The sequence below is a fragment of the Dipodomys spectabilis genome, unplaced genomic scaffold (genome assembly GCF_019054845.1).
Source record: "Dipodomys spectabilis isolate Male_0828 unplaced genomic scaffold, ASM1905484v1 ptg000096l, whole genome shotgun sequence".
Classification (NCBI taxonomy): Eukaryota; Metazoa; Chordata; class Mammalia; order Rodentia; family Heteromyidae; genus Dipodomys; species Dipodomys spectabilis.
The window spans coordinates 27,504,625-27,523,087 of record NW_024870773.1 but is presented as its reverse complement, the minus strand read 5'-3'; the positions used below and the strand labels follow the sequence as shown (position 1 = coordinate 27,523,087).

Genomic DNA, 18,463 nt, shown 5'->3' with positions numbered 1-18,463 from the left:
GGGTTGAAGCTTTTGTGGTTTTAAAATGGAACCAAAGAGCTTTAAGAAACCTTTTGTTTTTTTTTTTTTTTCCCCAAAGGAACTGGATTTATTTTGAAATAGATGAAAACTAGAGTGTGTTATTTTCAATCACGTATTCTCAGCTCTTAAATCTTTATTTTATTTTTGTGGGAGTTGAGCAAAACAGACTGTAATCCCGGGGGAAGCCTTCGTAGAAGCAAATGACCTAAGTAGAGTGTAAAGGCGGATCGTTTTTCTTTGAACCGAAAGTCTGAGGGGTTGCTCGGATACTTAACCACACTAGACTCACATTCACAAACCTGCGCTCACGTTTCCGCTCAGCTTCTGCTGTAAGGCTGAGGGGCCTCTGCCTGTGCACGCTGTCCGGGCAGTAGGCGGGTGCGGTGTCCCCGGCTGGCAGTGGCCCAGGCCTTTCTGTCCTTTGCAGGCCCAGCGGTGGCACCAGGGCAATGAGCACTACGGCCGCGCGTGGCAGGCTGGGGATGTGGTGGGCTGCATGGTGGACATGAACGAGCACACCATGGTGTTCACACTCAACGGGGAGATCCTGCTGGACGACTCGGGCTCTGAGTTGGCGTTCAAGGACTTCGACGTGGGTGATGGTGAGTGGGCCACATGTGCTGGTATTTCTGGCTGTCAGTACCCACTGCAGAGGTCTGACTGTCTGTCCAAGGTGGCTGTCTCTGTGTGAGGGTGAAGCAGAGCAGTTGTCTGTGCGCAGGACCTCTGAGAGACCTTGGAAATCACCTTTGCCATGCTGCGTGGACTTCTTTGCTAGGATGTTAATGAGGTAGAAATGGCTTTTTAAAAAATTATTATTATTTTGTCAGTCGTGGGTGCTGTCCTTTAGCTCTTCAGCTCAAGGCTGGTGCTCTACCACTTGAGCTACAGTGCCATTTCCGATTTTCTGAGTGGTTTATTGGAGATAAGAATCTCACAGACTTTCTTGCGTAGGCTGGCTTTGAACCATGATCCTCAGATCTCAGCTTCCTGAGTAGCTAGGATTATAGGCGTGAGCTGCCAGTGCCCGACAGAAATGGCTTTTATGAGGATTTAACAAAAACCACCTGAACAGTGGTATTCCACTGGGAAGTAGTTTGGGGCTACCATCATTTTGTAGTAGGGGAATCCACGGCACCTGGTTCTGTCCATTTTCCTGTGTAGCCTTGGGAAACAGCCTCTTTGTTCTCATTTCCGGAAAATAAAAGTAGTATTTGGAGATGATGGTGTCTTCAGTTGGAAGATCCCAGAAATCCAAACGAGCATGTATTGTCAGCTTGTGTTGGCTTTCAGCCCACAGCATTTTTTATTTCAATGGTGGCATCTATTTGATCAGATGTAAGACTCTACACAAAATGATTTCATGTCTTCTTTTCTCATCTGGGAAGAAAAAGCGGAACTCATCGGCTTGTGTGTGTTGAAGTGTTACCCTTTCTTTTTCGTGTACTAAAAAGGTTTGCATGTATATTAAATATGATGTGGACTATTGAAAACTCTGTTTGGGGCTATTTCATTTAGGTTTTTAGATGTGAATTCTTCTTTGCATTTCAGAAATGGGAAAAAAAATCTCAAATTATATGTCTTTAGGAAAGTGAATCTAGTCTGCCTGTGAGCTGCTTTACTTTCCTCTCATCCCTAGATTTCCTGTGCGTATTCCCTTCCAAGCCGGTGGGCATGTCCCCAGCCTGGCAGAACCTGTGTGCTCCCAACACCGCCCCCTGCTGAGACACACGGAGGCTTAGCACTAGAGAGAGTTAGAAAGTGCCCAAGCCATCTGCCTTGGGGTGGAGAAGCAGCAGCGTCACCATAGGTTCTAGCTAATGTTTTAACAACTTTTTCCCCCAAATATGGTAGGTCTGGCTTATGCCCAAGTAACCAATTGAGCTCCTGTGCACGGATTAAAGCTCCACTGCCAGGAAAGAGAGTTTTGCTTAGCGATCGGCAGGCTTTGCTATTTGTAGAGTGTCAATTAAGGTAACTGGGGTGGAAGATAGTGCAAAGGTCAGAAAGGTAAGGGCCTGTATTTTACATGGGCTGCACGGACATGTGGACATCTGTTTTTATTGTGTTGAACTATGTGTGGGCTGCTTAGGTCCTACTTGTGAAAAAATATCGAACCTATAGGTTAGACATAAATAGGTTATCCTATTCTGATGTTATTTATGAACTTGTGCTGGTTGAGCTTAATAGTATTTATTATTTCCTGATATTTCATTTCATCACCTATGTTGATATAATGGTCTCCTAAATTACTTACTATATGTGTTTTATAATTAAAGCTAAACTCCCAGTTATCAGAGGTTCCTATCCATACTTACTGTGTCAAACACTGCCTTGTACCTGGTGTGTATTTATTAGATATTAACTGAGGCAAATACTTAATATTTCTCCACGCAGTATCAGGAGGCATCTCGTATTCCCAAGAGAATTGAAGAACAGTAAACCTAGCACAGCATTTTATATACTGAGGTCCCCAGGTCCCAGCCAGCCCACTATGTGCATTTATAAATAAAGTTTTATTAGGACATGGCTACATTCATTTGTTTACGTAATGCCTAAGGTTGACCTAGCACTATAACTAGAGGTTGGGTGCCCGAATAATGAAGCAACAGAATGTGTCATCTACTAGTGTGCATCGAGTAAGCTGAGGAAAATAATCTATATTTGTGTAATGAAAATTGTTAAAGTTATATCTCTATAGATGAATAGATGGAGATATTTAGATAGATATAGCTATAGATATAAACTCTTACTCCCTAGAGGGGAAAAACCCTTGGCTTTTCTTGTGTTTTTCTCTTTCTCTCTTTTCTAAAGAATTGGCATGATATTGTGAATTAAGCCCTCTTGAAACTTGAAAGTATTGTCCAAAGGCCTAAAAGTGCTTTTAACAGGATTTTAAAGTCTTCTACTACACCTCGTATTTTGAGAAATCAAAGTTCTTCCAAAAAATGTAAGCGGAGGACAGTAACACCTTTGTATCCTTCACCTAGAATGATTGCATTTGTGAATTCTTTTGTATGAGTTTTGTTGCTCTTTTCAGCTTTACTCTGGGCATCTTAAGGATGAGTTTACTTGCCTACATGTATTTAGCGTGTATACATATCATGGCTTACCACCATTCTCTTATTTATCCATAGCTTACTTTCTCCTTTTACTTTTTTTTTTTTCCAATTTTTAAATTAAGTGTTCTGAACCTTCGTGCTAAAGCAGAATACTTTGTATGGGATTTCACCTTAAAAATCCCATGGCTTAGGTATTTTGGGATTAAAACACCAATGGGTGTTTTAAAGGAATTAAAGCTTAAAGAGTATAAGTACCCTGAAAAGATCAAATAGCTATTAAGGCTAAGATTTGATCCGAACCTGGTGGACACTGAACTCTCTTCTGTATAGCGTGCTGCACCTCTACTTTTCTTTTTGTTTTGTTTTATTTCTTGGCTTGTTTTCTGAGACAAGGTCTTGTTATATAGGCCAAGCTGGCCTTGAATTCCCAATCCTCCTTTCTCAGCCTTTGGTGTGCGGGGTTGCAGGTGGAGCACCAGGCCCAGATTACCCTCTTCTTGGATGGTAATTCTTTGGAGACTGACCGCCTTTCCACCCTTGCTCTGTTGCTTGCATTTTCCTGTGCAATGGCTGGGGGTGAGGAGGTGGGGGAGGGGCTTTGTTTTTTCTCTCAAATTTCTTCTTGTCTTCCCTCCCTTTTTTAGGCTCTGAGCACCTTTGAGCCAGGGTATATGTCCGTCACCTTTTATTAACCACTTTTTACTACATGGCAGCTGCTCAATAGATACTTAATCAAATAAATGAGTGGTTGTGCTGGGCGTGGGGGGTTATGCCTGTAACCTCAGCTACTTTGAAAGCAGAGATTTATGAGTAACTTAGTCTGGTTAGTATCACTTGTCCGGCCCAGTCAAAAACACAAGATTCTACCTGAAAAATGAAGCACAAAGAGCTCAGGGACATGGGCTCAAGTGGCAGAACACTTGCCTAGCAAGTGGGAGGACCACTTAACTCCAGTACCACCAGAAGAACAAAGGTTAAAAGTTTACGGCATGCACAACAAACTGTCCTAATTGTATCAGTCGAATGTAAGAAGCGGGATGGATGTTTGGTTCTGGACTTAGCACACGTTGACACTTAGGGTTGAAGGTGCTGTGTGAGATGTTTCGCATCCCTCTGTGTCTTAGACATCTATTCAGGCGAAGGATGTAGCTATGTCCTTTCATATTGAATGAAATAATTTTTTTTTTGCTTTTACCCTCTTGCATTTCTTTTTTTTTGAATGAAATAATTTTTATTATAACTTTCAGTTGTACAAAAGAGTTGCCATTTCACAAAGCAGTTTATGAATGCGTGCATCTGGGGCAAGGTAGCCTTTTTCCATGTTCTGACCCACCCCGCTCACCAGCCTCTCCCACCTGCCCCTCTGTCACTCTTCTTAATTTTATAAGATGTTTTTTTAATGAAAGCTATCCCTTGTTTTCAAATTACACATTCACCAAAAGCAACTTGTTAAATGGAAGGAACAACAACAAAAAATGTTGAAAGTCCTACCACTGTGAAACTTCAATTAAAACAAAAACATTTTTTTCTATCAACCCCTCCCTCCCTGCTGGGTGTCCGTGATTCACGCCTGTAATCCTAGCTACTCAGAGGCTGAGATCTGAGAATCACCGTTCAAAGCCAGCTTGGGCAGGAAAGTCCATGAGACTCATTTCATCTTATAAGGAGGCATATTATTAAGGAAAAAAATCCCACCTGTACGTGGGTAACCAGTACAGGTAACCAGTCTGGAAGAAGATATCTTTGTGCATTTCTCTAGTCACTTAACCTTCATTATCCCCCCAAAAGTATTTGAAATGTACAGAAGCATTCATGGATGAGTATGAGCTACTGGAACCCTCTGCAGATAGAGTGACTAGAAATTAGTGGGTGCTCACCATCTGAGAAGCTGTTTTTTCTTTAAATCATCTCGATGTAGACATACAAAGGAGATACCACTGAACAGAGCAGTGTGTGAATACAGATACTCTTGATCAGCGTCTGCCTCTTCACCATTCTCACAGCCCTTCTCTGAGGAGTGGCTCTAACCCTGTCCCTTCGATTATGCAAGATGACTGGAGATTTACCACTCGATACTGATGCATTCCAAGCTGTCTCAGATCGATTGTACTTACACAGTCTCTTTCCTTGCGGGGAGTGGGTACTTACTAAGAGCAACTTTCCTGGCACAGCTGCACACACACAGCTTCAGCTCCTTTCCTTGTAACTGGAATCTTTCTGTCCCCACTTCCTGGAACCCAGGTGGAGCACGCCTCCCTCCTCCTGGGCCACCACAAGTCACGGCCATACTTCTGGAAACACTGGGATAAGCAGGTGTCATCTGTATTGTCTTCTGCTTTGTGTGGCGTGGCATAAGTCATTTACTGGCCAAAATGTTAACAAGGGCAGAAGTTTGAAGGATAACAGTAGAACTGAGTATCTTAGTTCTGCCATCGGCTGATTCTTAGCAGCCACTACATAGTTGATCTACACATTAGAGAATCCAATTAGATCCTCTGGAGTCTGTGGACCACCCATTTATTGTTCTTATTGTTTCACATGTGTGTGAAACATTGTAGAACAACATGAAGAGTACACAAATGCTCTCTTTACTCCAGAAAAACACCTTCTCACCCTTGTCATGACAAATTACCTCTCACCCCCTGGTGACTGTTGATTCTAAAGAACTCAAAGAAACAATGAGGAGCATTAGTGTTGGTCCTCTCCTGCCTCAGGAGCAGAAGGATGTGCTGACTTGGTCCTCTGTTATATTATGAACTATTTTGTCTGTTTTTCCCATGGTCCTTGCTGCAATGTGTGTACATGTGTGTGTATTAAACTTCCCATGTAGATAACATGTACATATAAGCATATACTTCTGAATGAGTATTCAGAAGTAAAACAATCAAAGTGCTTCTCAAAGATCAAAAACAGCTATTTGCATGTGAAATGGTTTTAAATGCTTGCCCATAGTCTTCTTTCTTGGAGTTACCTAAGAAGGAGCTGACAGTGTAGACTCGCTGGTGTCCCCACAAATCAAGCTTTTTTTAGCAGCTTGAAGAGCAACACAAAAGGCAGCCACCCCTCTAGCTGACAGAAGGGTCTTATGTAAGGCCACACTAGTAAATCATGAGGTCAATATCAAATCTTGTTTTCTCTCCCTGATGTGAAACGCTCAACGTCTCTTCCTTCTGTTATTATCATCTTCCTAGGATGGTGGCTGTATCATAGATCAGAGTCCTGGAACTATCCGCTCAGGGTTCTGTGCCAACAGGCTCTTGGAATGACTATCCTGAAGATTGTGACTTTTCTTTTTTTCTTCCCAGGATTCATTCCTGTGTGTAGCCTCGGAGTGGGACAGGTGGGCAGGATGAACTTCGGAAAGGACGTCAGCACCTTGAAATACTTCACCATCTGTGGCTTGCAGGAGGGCTATGAGCCATTCGCCGTTAACACAAACAGGGACATCACCATGTGGCTGAGCAAGAGACTGCCTCAGTTTCTACAGGTTCCATCCAACCATGAGCACATTGAGGTTTGCCTTTCCTTTAAAAAATCAGACCCCCAAGAGCAAAAAAAACAACAACAGATTCCTTTATCTATGAGAGGTCTTTGGGGGGTCAGTTATTGCCACTCAACATGGAGGCCGTGATGCATTCATGTGTAGCAGAATTGGGATAGGTGCTCTACCAGAACCTTTTTAGATGGATGGACAATTTTCTTTTTGTGCCCAATACCTGAAACAAAACAAAGCAGTTTAAGGGAGAAATGTTATTTGGGCTAATGGTTCCAGAGGCTTCGATCCATGATGGGTTGGCTCCATTGCTATGGATTTTTGTTGTGGTGAGGCAGAGCATCATGGCAGCCAAAAGACTTGGTGGAAGAAAGCTGTCCTCATGGGAGCCAGGAAGTAAAGAGGAATCACAGCCAAGATAAAGCCTCCTAAGTCACAGCCCCGGGTTCTACTTCCTTCCGTTTGCCCATGCCTTCCACAGTTCCAAAGCCACCCAATAGTCTGTTCCACTTCTGAATCCATCAGTGGATTAAGGCGTCAGGTCAGAGCCTCATGGTCTCATTGTCTCTGCATGCTGAGGTGTGTGTTGCCGAAGTCCTCGGCATCTCTCAACACAATCATGTTGGCAAATCAGGTTACCCAGCTTGATGCTTTTGATATGGAGGCCAGGCCAGGCTGGCTCCATTGTGTCCATGATAGCACAAATTCCCCCAAGCTGTCTTTAGAGTTAGGATAAGAACTGTGAATACAGTTGTTTCTTAGGGTCCATAGAAAATTAGTTCCAAGACTCTTGGGCATGCCAAAACCTGTACTCCAGTCCTTCACATAAAATGGCGTTGTACTTGCCCCAAACTTCTGCACGTCCTTCCATCAAGTTTAAGTTTCTACATTCCTCAGTCATTCCCTAACAGAATGCCAATTCTGTCTATCATTTAAGGAATGAGAACATGGAAAAGTGTCTTGACCGTATTCAGCACAGATGCGCTATTTTACAAACATTTTCTTAAGCAATGCATTAAATCTGCAGAAGGAGCAGAAACTGTGGCTGGTTAGGGCGGACTGCACATCCCTAACAGAGGCCTCTGTGCTTCCTTGTCTCTGACAAAGTGATGCCGTGTTTGGGAGTCAGGAGACACACTAGTCCTCTTGAAGATCAGGCAGTGAGGCATGGTGATGAACTAATGTGAACTAACGCCTCCTCTTCCTTTGCCAGGTGACCAGGATAGACGGCACCACGGACAGCTCCCCGTGCCTGAAGGTTACCCAGAAGTCCTTTGGCTCTCAGAACAGCACCTCAGACATCATGTTTTACCGCCTGAGCATGCCCATTGAGTGTGCTGAGGTTTTCTCCAAGACGGTGCCTGGGGGGCTCTCGGGCGCTGGCCTCTTTGTGCCTAAGAATGATCTGGAAGACTACGACACGGATTCTGACTTTGAGGTTCTCATGAAGACGGCTCACGGCCATCTCGTGCCTGACCGCATTGATAAAGACAAAGAAGCCACAAAGTCTGAGTTTAATAACCATAAAGACTACGCTCAGGAAAAGCCCTCCCGCCTGAAACAAAGGTCATTAGCAGTTATGACAGTGATTCTTAATATGTGGTAATTGTGTGTGCAGAGTTACAGTAGAGGAGACAAGGTTCCCAAGTAGTATTCCTGCCCACCTCTCTCTTCCCTTTTTTTCTTTTCCTTTCTTGCTGTATTAATTTAAAATTCTTTGGCCCCAATTTTTTTCTTATAGGGGAAGATAAAACAGCCTGTTGGCCTCCTAATTTGTTAGCCCTCATGTAATGTGCTTCAAGTTACTTCTTAAGATGTCCAGGTGGACCTTATTGGTTAAAGCTTAGAGAGTGTGCTCACCACATTGTATGTTCAGGTTCAGCAAGGCCGGCTGTTATCTTGTAGTAAGTCAGGGCCTCCCACACTCTGCATGATGGACAGTCAGTCCTTGTGGTGGGAGCTGTGGGGGCACCGAGCGCCACTGGGCAGCCTCCATTGCCTCCCGCCGCTGGACACCAGGCAGAGCTCCAGCCCCAGCTCTGACAGCCGAGTCTGACTGCAGGGTCCCACTGCTCCCTGGGGAAGGGGTGGCAGTGTGGACCAGGCTGAGAACCATGAAACTGATGACATGATCCTAGTCAAAGTAAGCAGAACATTCAAAAGAAACCATTCTTGATTCTTTGTCCTCTAATATATTGCAGATTTTTACTTAGAAGAACAAAGCCAGATTACAGCACCAGCCATTCTGCCAGGCTCACTGAAGACGTCCTGGCCGACGACCGGGATGACTATGAATACCTCATGAACACTTCCACGGTATGAGCCAGCACCTCCCACCCATCACCTCCTGTCAACCAATCCCTGTGCTCTCCAGCTCCTGTCACTCACTCTGTGCTCCACCTCAGACACCATAATCTGATCTGTTGCCTTTAGGAACATACTTGTTATGGAGACAGGGTCTCAGTCTAGCCCACGGTGGCTGTGCACTAGCTCCTCCTGATCCAGCATCCCTAGCACCGGGATTATAAACATGTGCCACTATGCAGCCGGGCATCATTCTTAAAATAATTATTTGTTTGTACTTTTAGATATACCTTTAGGATATAAAACCCAGAAATATTTGTGCCACGATGTCTGCTGTGTCATAAGAGAGCTAACTTGGGGAAAATATCCTTAATGACACCCCTAATATTATTCCGCAATACAGTTTTATAATTTGTCCTTGTCTTTTCTAAGTCCATTTCATTTCTTTCATTTTATGCAGTTGTCTCAACAAAGCAGATCATTTATCATGCTCGCTAAGAAGTCAGCTCTTGTCTACTAACATTAAAATGTTCAAATCCTGACATGCCAAATGAAAAAAAAGTATGTAATTCCCATGTTTGAAGCTCACGTACTAGAGCTGAAATCTTTCTTTATTTCTAAATGAATGTATAGACCAGGGGTTTCATTGTGGCCTTTCCACATTTACACACAGGGCATTTTGAGCAAATTCACACCCCCTGAACGTGAACGTTCCTTCCCTTCCTCATTGCTTTTTTCACAGTGTTTAGTGTTGAGAGGGTTCCATTATGCTGTGTTGATATGTATGTTTATGTATACACACATGAATACACACAGCAATTCATCGGACTCTTTTCCCAATCAGTGTCCTCTTCTTTCTCTCCCACCCCTCGTTCTCTCCCCTCCTAGGCAGCTCCCCTTGTACATTTATGTCCCATTGTCATCATCACCACTGCCTCAACCACCGCCACCATCATCATAATCATCATTATTTTAGGTCTGTATGGACCAGTGAGTGAGAACACGAGGTATTTAGCTTTCTGAGTCTGGCTTATCTCACTGGACAGGATGATCGCCACTTCTACCCACTTCCCTGTCGATGACACAATTTCATGTATTTGTTTTCACTGTTATCTCAACAGTATTATTACTTGGTGATGTATTTGTTTTCGCTGTTATCTCAACAGTACTATTACTCGGTGGTGATGTATTTGTTTTCCCTGTTATCTCAACAGTATTATTACTCGGTGAGGATCTTCCCTGGGCAGGAGCCCGCAAATGTCTGGGTGGGCTGGATCACGTCTGACTTCCACCAGCACGACCCTGGCTTTGATTTGGATAGAGTCCGGACAGTGACCGTCACACTGGGAGATGAAAAGGGAAAAGTCCATGAAAGGTTTGTTCTCTTCAGTGTTTATCCTGAATGAATGACCTCTGGAAAAACAAAACAAAGCAAGATAATACTGGTTAAACTTAGGTACTTTTCTTTTTGGATTCTGTGCCCAAGATATGTATAGAAATAATCTAATGGAACTATTGATATCACTGTCATTTTTGTTAGTCCTACAAACCAGCAAGGAATGTAAGAATATGGGAAGCAAGAACTGTTATCTTACCACCACTGCCCCTCTGTGGGCAAAGTTCAGTATTGCTTAGGTGTCATGACTAGAGACATGGGTTATCAAAGTCTGTCTAGCCTTGGCTGTAGGGATCAAAGTTGGGTGGAGATGAGAACTCCGGGACCTGGATGTGGTGGGTGGGGGGGTGAGAACTGTGAAGAAAGAGCGTGGGCTGGTAGTTGAGACAAGGTGCACACCTTTGAACTTGGACTGAGGAGTAGTGGGTTCTTTCCTCAGCTTTGCCATTGACTCGCTGTGTGGCTTTGGGTAAGTCACTTACACTTTCTGTGCCATCCTTTTTCCATCTGTACAACAAACCAAACTGAAACCAAACCCTGGCCAAAGTGAAGACGGCTATCTTCCTTGCAGAATGAGACAAGAGAAGATCTGACCGTTTGCTTCTATCTTGTGTGCCATGCCTCCTCTCTGATCTGCTGTGGCAGGCCTCAGAAATCAGTCTTCCATAACGTTGCTTTTCTTCTCTACCATCCTTGTGGGTGACAGGGAACCTCGCTGACCGCCCTCCAGTTGTAACCCAGGCAACACAATGGACCGCGCGCTTGAGATGGAAGCCTCGGTGCCATCTCCAGTGATGGACACTTGGCTTTCATATTTGTAGCAGGGTCCAGGCAGCGCGGTCTGGGACAGTTCTTGGGAGTGCATTCAATTTTCAGAGATGGCAACAGTATAAGGAGAAAAAAAACACAACCTCATGGTAGTGATGGAGTAGTGGACAGGTGCTTTTGTGTAGGGGATTTAGAGCAGGAAGGACCAGTGGACTGTACAGAGCTCGCGCAAAGAAACAGCCTGCATTTGATGACCTTGACTTGGACTTGACCTTGGCCTTTATGTTTCTTTCCTCCTGCTTGCCTGCTGTTGGCCTTTCTTTGCCAGTGGTGTTAGTTGTTGGCAGTGGAGGACGAGGCAGGTTGGGCTCAAAGTATGTCACTTCACTTCCATCTTGAACAAAGGTTTTGGTAAACCTGAAAAAAAACGGGTGAATGTTTGCTAGTGTCACCAATTTTGTACATCTTCAAGTTAACCCTGTTTCTCATAACAGATCGCCAGCCATAAAAGGGCATCATTTTAGCCAAATTTTAAATCTATTTGAATCATTGACAGCCCATGAAGAATGTGCATAAGGAAATGAATATTTCTTAGAGCAAGTGGTTAAAAAAATGAAAGAGATGCACACTCAAATTTGGATGCTTATGAAATAGTTAAAACTCTTTTGAACCTCAGACAAAGGTCCAGTTTGGTTTGAATATTTTTAGAGAGAAGGTGCAGGTCAGTTCTTCTTGGGTTCCAGCCCACTGGCCTGTGTCCCTTAGAACAATGTGGAATCTAGAGCCGCATCAGACTTGATCTGGAACGGCCACCGCAGTTGATGGAGTTTCGCTCAGAATCACAGAACCGGGCCCATTGTGCACCTTCCCATTGCCGCATGAGCTTGTTGCTTGCACAGCATATTTTAGGTTTAGTTCTGCAAGATACACATGCTTTCCCTCATACCCACTGGTCATGCCAAGATGAAAATGTGAGTTTACTTTCTATGTATTCTTCTTTTAAACGTGGCAAACCAGCATCAAACGCAGCAACTGCTACATGGTGTGTGCAGGCGAGAGCATGAGCCCCGGGCAAGGCCGTAACAACAACGGCTTGGAGATCGGCTGTGTAGTGGACGCAGCCAGCGGGCTGCTCACGTTCATTGCCAATGGCAAGGAGCTGAGCACTTACTACCAGGTACGTGGCAGCGGTCAGGGATGGCCTCGTGCTTCTAGGGAGGGAAAGGGGAAGACATAGTGGAAGGTCAAAAATTAGAAAGAAAATAGGGAAGCAGAAAAGGAGATAATGATATATACTTAGATGTCTGTCAACCCTCTGCATTGCTATGACCTTTCAGAGTACTATGTGCCTGCAAAGATGTTTGCACAATCACAATGTTCTCCAACTAATTCTGGGAAAATCAATATTGCTATGAGAGGAAGGAAAAAATGTTTCCTTGTATAAAATGTTTCTTGGTTGTTCTGTCTCCCCTCTTGACTAACATTGGCAAATGCATTTGTTTGTCTAAGGTGGAGCCAAGCACAAAATTATTCCCCGCTGTGTTTGCACAAGCTACAAGCCCCAATGTTTTCCAGTTTGAGTTGGGAAGAATCAAGGTAAGGATGGCTCAATCCTAGTGTTGCATCGTGTTCTTTTCTGTAAAGGCCTAGCATGTACTCCTGAAAAGGATTTAGTATCTTATTATATTGTATGATACAGTAACATAGATCAAACACATCATTCTTCAAGGGACTGTAGCTGTGTTAGAGAATCTCTTTCTAGTAACTGAATGAGTTTATCTTTGATTTTCAGTATATTATTCATGAGTAGTAGGGCTATACAGAACAAAAAAAAATGACAAATTCCCTACAAGTACAGTGACCTCTGAACTCAAACGTGAGTTAGTGAACACACATAAAGATTTAAAACGTTGTAACTTAAACAGCAGCATGTCTGGAGATCTCTGGAAACATAAACGAAAGAACAGCAAAGAAGGTAGGGAAGAGCCAGGAGATCAGAAAGAAGAGGTATATTTAGGTTGATTGCTGTTACATTGGGATCCATGTTTGCTAGGGGGAAGCACTCTTGGTAGAGGGAGTAAGAATATAGAAGTTAAGTAATTTGATAAGTGTGCACCAAGAGATGCCTTCCAGGATATGGCCAGAGAGAGCCATGTATAAATTTTTAAAAAATTCCTGAAAATATTGATTCACCCTTTACACATGGTGCCTGCTCAGTAGATTTTCACATTACATAGATAAGATCTAGATGCACAATCCACCTGTGTGGAAGGAAAGAGAACTGTGGTGGGAATGGTGAGGTCAGTCATCCAGAAGTCAGCTGTGACTCCTGGTTGAGAGGAGTGAAGGGAATGTTGGAGGCAGTGGGTGAGAGGGAGGTAGGGTGGATGGGAGAACCCTGCTGTGTGGTCTCAGGAAGAAGAGGCAGAGAGGGGCCGAGGGGGGGCACAGCTCCAGGAATGGGGGAGGAGGGCTGAGAGGGGGAGAAGCCTTGTGGAGCCAAGGGAGGGAAGGCTTCAGGATTGAAGGGGCCGACAGTTGAAGATAGCTCCTGCCACAGAAGGGTCAGTGATGGAGGGTACCTGTGGAGGGTCTTGTGGATGGTTCTAGAATATGGGAGAAGTCATATGGCAGTGAGTTCAAGACAGCATGAGAAAAAGGAGGAGGGAAGCTTAGATCTCTCTCTCTCTCTTACACACACATATCATCATCATCATCTAAATATATAGTATATAATAGTATTTATGTATACATATATATTATATAGCAATGCACATGTCATTTATATGCTGTGTATCTATTCACATATATGAATATGAGTATGAATATATACATATGTGTTCATATATATGAAGTAGTGATAGTTCAGCTACCTCTTGGCCTTTCCATTTGCTGTGGAAAGTGCTATGTCCCGATTGAACAGCTGTTTCTCCACACTCCCTCTTTCAAAGGGCTCCTTTGCCAACTTCCCTTAATCCCTGATCTGTTTTCTGAAGCTCTAAATCTTGGTGCCATCCTCGACTTCCCTCCTTCATGTTCTATATCAAGGTCTCTCCAAGGCAGGTCTAATGCTTATGACTCCTGTAGCCTTTCCCTTGGCTGGTCCTCATGCTCAACCCTACCATTTCATTTTCCTTCTGGATGAATCTACACACTCTCATGTAACTCTGCCTTGTCCATCTGGCTATTGGACTATAATCCTCACTATTTTACAGTGGCTCAGGCCAGATCATTCTACCACAGAGAGGGCCAGAAGAAGCCCTGCTTCCCTGATGAGGATGGAGATCAGATGCTTTTGGTGGTCCATGGGCCACCACGAGGCCTGACGTCCTCTCCCCTCCCTGATGTCCTCTCCTGTTGGTTTCCCATCTGGCTGTACTGAAGCCACACTGGCCATGACCTTCTGCAGGTCATGTTTCCTCCTCCCTGCCATCCATGTGGTCCTTCTCTGTTTGTCTTTCTTTAAATGTCACCTTCTCAACGATGCTTATCATAGCTGCATGCTGTTCACAGCTGTTTCTGGTATACTATTTAACTTACTTATTAGTATTGCTTTATATCTGCAACAAGAACAATGAAAGGGGGAGGGAGGACAGGGATTCTGTGTGCACTCTAGTGCCTTGAGCAGCGTCTGGCTCCACTGCCTCCCATTCACAAAGGGAACAGCAATAGCTTGAGGACAGGCAGCCTGGAGAGAGCAGGAGAGTGCTCACCAGAGGAAAAGAGGTGGGAGGGTACGCAGACCTGTGGGGCAGATCCCTTCCTCTGGGAGGGGGTGGGGTTCCCACCTCAACTGTGAGCTAATATGTGTCAGCACAGCGGAGGCCTCTCTTTCTTTGGGCCCAGAGGACACAGGCTGGCTGAAATCGCCTATTGGAAGTGAAGAACAAAAACTGCGTTGGTCAATGCCAAACCGATTGGACTTTCTTTGATGAGTGGGTTTATGTGTTGAGTTGGTGCAATTGCTGATTAGAGGGAATGGTTAAGGATGGGAAGAGCTGACCCACCCAGGAGCGTGGGGTGGGTGTGGCAGGGGTTGGGTACTAAATTCTGTCCAACAGCCTTGCCTGATTCCTCAGGGGCCCTGCCTGGCAAGGAGGTTGGAGGGCCGCGAGGCTGTGGGCAGTTGCATTTGCAGAAAACATCCTAGAAAGGGCACATTCTGAGACCTCTTTGCCTGCCCTGCATTTTCAGAGGGTTTTGCATTATATTCTGCCTCCCTCCCTCCTCTTCTCCCCCTCTCCCCTCCTCCTCTCTCCTTTCAGGAGCTCTTCAGTTTCTCTCACGCCCCTTAGGGAGTCTCAGTCTCTTACCTCCACTGGCTCTTTCCTGTGAAGAATTGCATCATGGCTTTAGGAACCTCAAGGGATGTGGTAAATTCATTCTTTTTTCCCCCGTTTTCCTCCTGGTCTAGAATGTGATGCCTCTGTCGGCGGGCTTGTTCAAGAGCGAGCACAAAAACCCCGTGCCCCAGTGCCCCCCACGCCTGCACGTGCAGTTCCTGTCGCATGTCCTGTGGAGCCGGATGCCCAACCAGTTTTTGAAGGTGGATGTGTCTCGCATCAGTGAGCGTCAGGGCTGGCTGGTGCAGTGTTTGGACCCACTGCAGTTCATGTCCCTCCACATCCCTGAGGAGAACAGGTGAGCCCCGCGTGCACACACGCTCGTGCGAGGATGACCACGGTCCACACGTGGCCCCCAGTCGGGGAGCAGTGGATAAATCAAATGCAGCATAGATGGTGTGACAGTACAGATGAATGAAATACTGAATCAGAGAGCAAAGTGGAAGAAGCTTGAAAGCACAGTGAGCCCAAGAAGCTGGTTACAGAGGACCTGGAAGTTTCATTTGTATCAGAACTCTGTCTTTTTTTCCCTTGTTTTTCTTTTCTTTCTTGTGGATCTCTAAAGAGAGATGGTAGATGGATAGCTACTTAGGTCTGGAGGAGGAACTGAGGATTGACTGCTAAATGGGTTTCTGCTAGGGATGATGGAAACGTCCTATATGTAGTTTATGGTTAAGGTGTACACATCTCCATTAATGCATGAAAACTTTGAATTCAGTGTTTCAAACAGGTAAATTGAGTAGTATGTACACCACCACCACCTCCTCCTCCTCCTCCTCCTCCTCCTCCTCCTCCTCCTGTTCCTGTTCCTCCTCCTCCTCCTGTTCCTGTTCCTCCTCCTCCTCCTCCTGTTCCTCCTCCTCTTCCTCCTTTTCCTTCCTCCTCTTCCTCCTCCTCCTCCTTCTCCTTCTCCTCCTCTTTCTTCTTCCTAATACTAGGGTTTTAAACTCAGGACCTTGCCCTTGCTCTACCACTTGAGCTATGCCCCCAGCCTGACATTTTTGTTGGTTCATTGGTGATGGAGTCTCTCAGGCTTTTCTTCCTGTGCTATCTTTGAGCATTAATGCTCCTGAACTCAGCCTCCTGATTAGCTAGCATTACAGATATGAGCCAACAGTAGCTGACTTTGTAAATGACATTTTGACTAAAACTATGCAAATATTAAATTAGAAAGTTCTCCAGCTAGCTGCTTCATGCTTTGCATGTCTACCTACTTTATATGAAGTAATGAGATAGGTCTTTCATAGTATGGCCTCTAGATGATTTTGTTTGAATTTGTGTGGTTCATACTTGTGTGAGATTGAGATTAAGTTTTTTTTTTTTTGGGGGGGGTCCGGTCGTGGGGCCTGAACTCGGCCTGGGCACTGTCCTTCAGCTCTTCAGCTCAAGGCTAGCGCTCTACCACTTGAGCCACAGTGCCACTTCCGGCTTTTTTCTTTTTTTGCTTATGTGGTGCTGAGGAATCGAACCCAGGGCCTCTGGCATTCAAGGCAAGCGCTCTACCACTGAGCCACCTTCCCAGCCCGAGATTAAGTTTTATCAGAATTTTGCATCAGACTTTTTTTTTTAACTTGTGGTTAGAAAATTTCAGTGTCAAATTGTAGGTGGACGACAATTTGTAAAACACTCAGAATTGATTTTTTTTAGCATATTTTTATTGTTGAGGGTTACCGTTTTGTAACTCAGGTTACAAATGCATTTCTTTGTGGGCAGTGTCACCCATCCCTTGCTCACTCACCATTCCTCCCTCCCATCCCCACCCACAAGTTGGATAGTCCATTTTCAACATAGTGTCTACTGAATCAAAAGTGATTTTTTTCCCCCAGAGGTCATTTTCAGCCATGAATCGTGTCAGAACTTTCTGGAACTTTGTGCTGTGCACAGCTTTCTTCCCTGCTAACAGTTTTTTCTCTGTGGTCTGTTTCTGACCTGGCTGCCTCTCCCCTCCTGCTCTCGCACAGATCTGTGGACATCTTAGAGTTGACGGAGCAGGAGGAGTTGCTGCGATTTCACTACCACACACTGCGGCTCTACTCGGCCGTGTGCGCCCTCGGAAACCACCGGGTGGCCCACGCGCTGTGCAGCCACGTGGACGAGCCTCAGCTGCTCTATGCCATCGAGAACAAGTACATGCCTGGCCTGCTACGCACGGGCTACTACGACCTGCTGATCGACATCCACCTCAGCTCCTACGCCACCGCCAGGCTTATGATGAACAATGAGTTCATCGTCCCCATGACGGAGGAGACAAAGACCATCACGCTCTTCCCGGATGAGAACAAGAGGCACGGGCTCCCCGGCATCGGCCTGAGCACCTCACTCCGGCCCCGCATGCGGTTCTCCTCGCCCAGCTTCGTCGGCGTCAGCAGTGAGTGCTACCAGTACAGCCCCGAGTTCCCGCTGGACATCCTGAAGGCCAAGACCATCCAGATGCTGACGGAGGCGGTGGAGGAGGGCAGCCTCCACGCGCGCGACCCCGTTGGGGGGACCACAGAATTCCTCTTTGTGCCCCTCATCAAGCTCTTCTACACCCTGCTCATCATGGGACTCTTCCACAACGAGGACCTGAAGCACATCCTGCAGCTGATCGAGCCCCGGGTGTTCAAGGAAGCCGCCACTCTGGAGGAGGATGGGGACCGGCAGGAGAAGGAGCTCAGTGCCGAGGACTCCAGGCTGGAAGGGGCGGGTGAAGACGAGGCCAAGGTGGGCATGCGGCCCAAGGAGGGCCTCCTGCAGATGAAGCTGCCTGAGCCGGTGAAACTGCAGGTAATCTGGCGAGCATTTCAGACTTGATCACTGCTGAGGTGTGAAAATGTACCTGTCCCTCCCTCCCTCCTTTCCTTTCTCCCTCCTCTCTCTTTCTCTCTCTCTCTCCCTCTCTCTCTTTCTCTCCCTCTCTTCCTCTCTCTCTCCCCCCCTCTTGCTCTCCCTCTCTCTCTCCCTCTCTCCCTCTCCCTTTCTCCCTCTCTCCCTCCCCCCCCTCTCTTTTCTTTCTCTTTTCCATTTTTTTTGCCAGTCCTGGGGCTTGACCTCTGGGCCTGGGTGCTGTCCTTGTGCTTCTTTTGCTCAAGGTTAG

At 45.6% G+C, this 18,463-nt stretch overlaps 1 protein-coding gene across 1 annotated transcript in view; it reads left to right on the top strand.

The window, feature by feature from the left end:
• Ryr2 (ryanodine receptor 2) overlaps positions 1-18,463 on the top strand; it is a 413,538-nt gene that overhangs the window by 252,123 nt on the left and 142,952 nt on the right. The window contains exons 28-36 of the mRNA XM_042686202.1: positions 449-623; positions 6,389-6,597; positions 7,790-8,142; positions 8,778-8,892; positions 10,095-10,255; positions 12,062-12,221; positions 12,554-12,640; positions 15,459-15,685; positions 17,349-18,153. Of these exons, the coding sequence (XP_042542136.1) occupies positions 449-623; positions 6,389-6,597; positions 7,790-8,142; positions 8,778-8,892; positions 10,095-10,255; positions 12,062-12,221; positions 12,554-12,640; positions 15,459-15,685; positions 17,349-18,153 (2,292 nt within the window). The remainder of the gene's footprint in view (positions 1-448; positions 624-6,388; positions 6,598-7,789; positions 8,143-8,777; positions 8,893-10,094; positions 10,256-12,061; positions 12,222-12,553; positions 12,641-15,458; positions 15,686-17,348; positions 18,154-18,463) is intronic.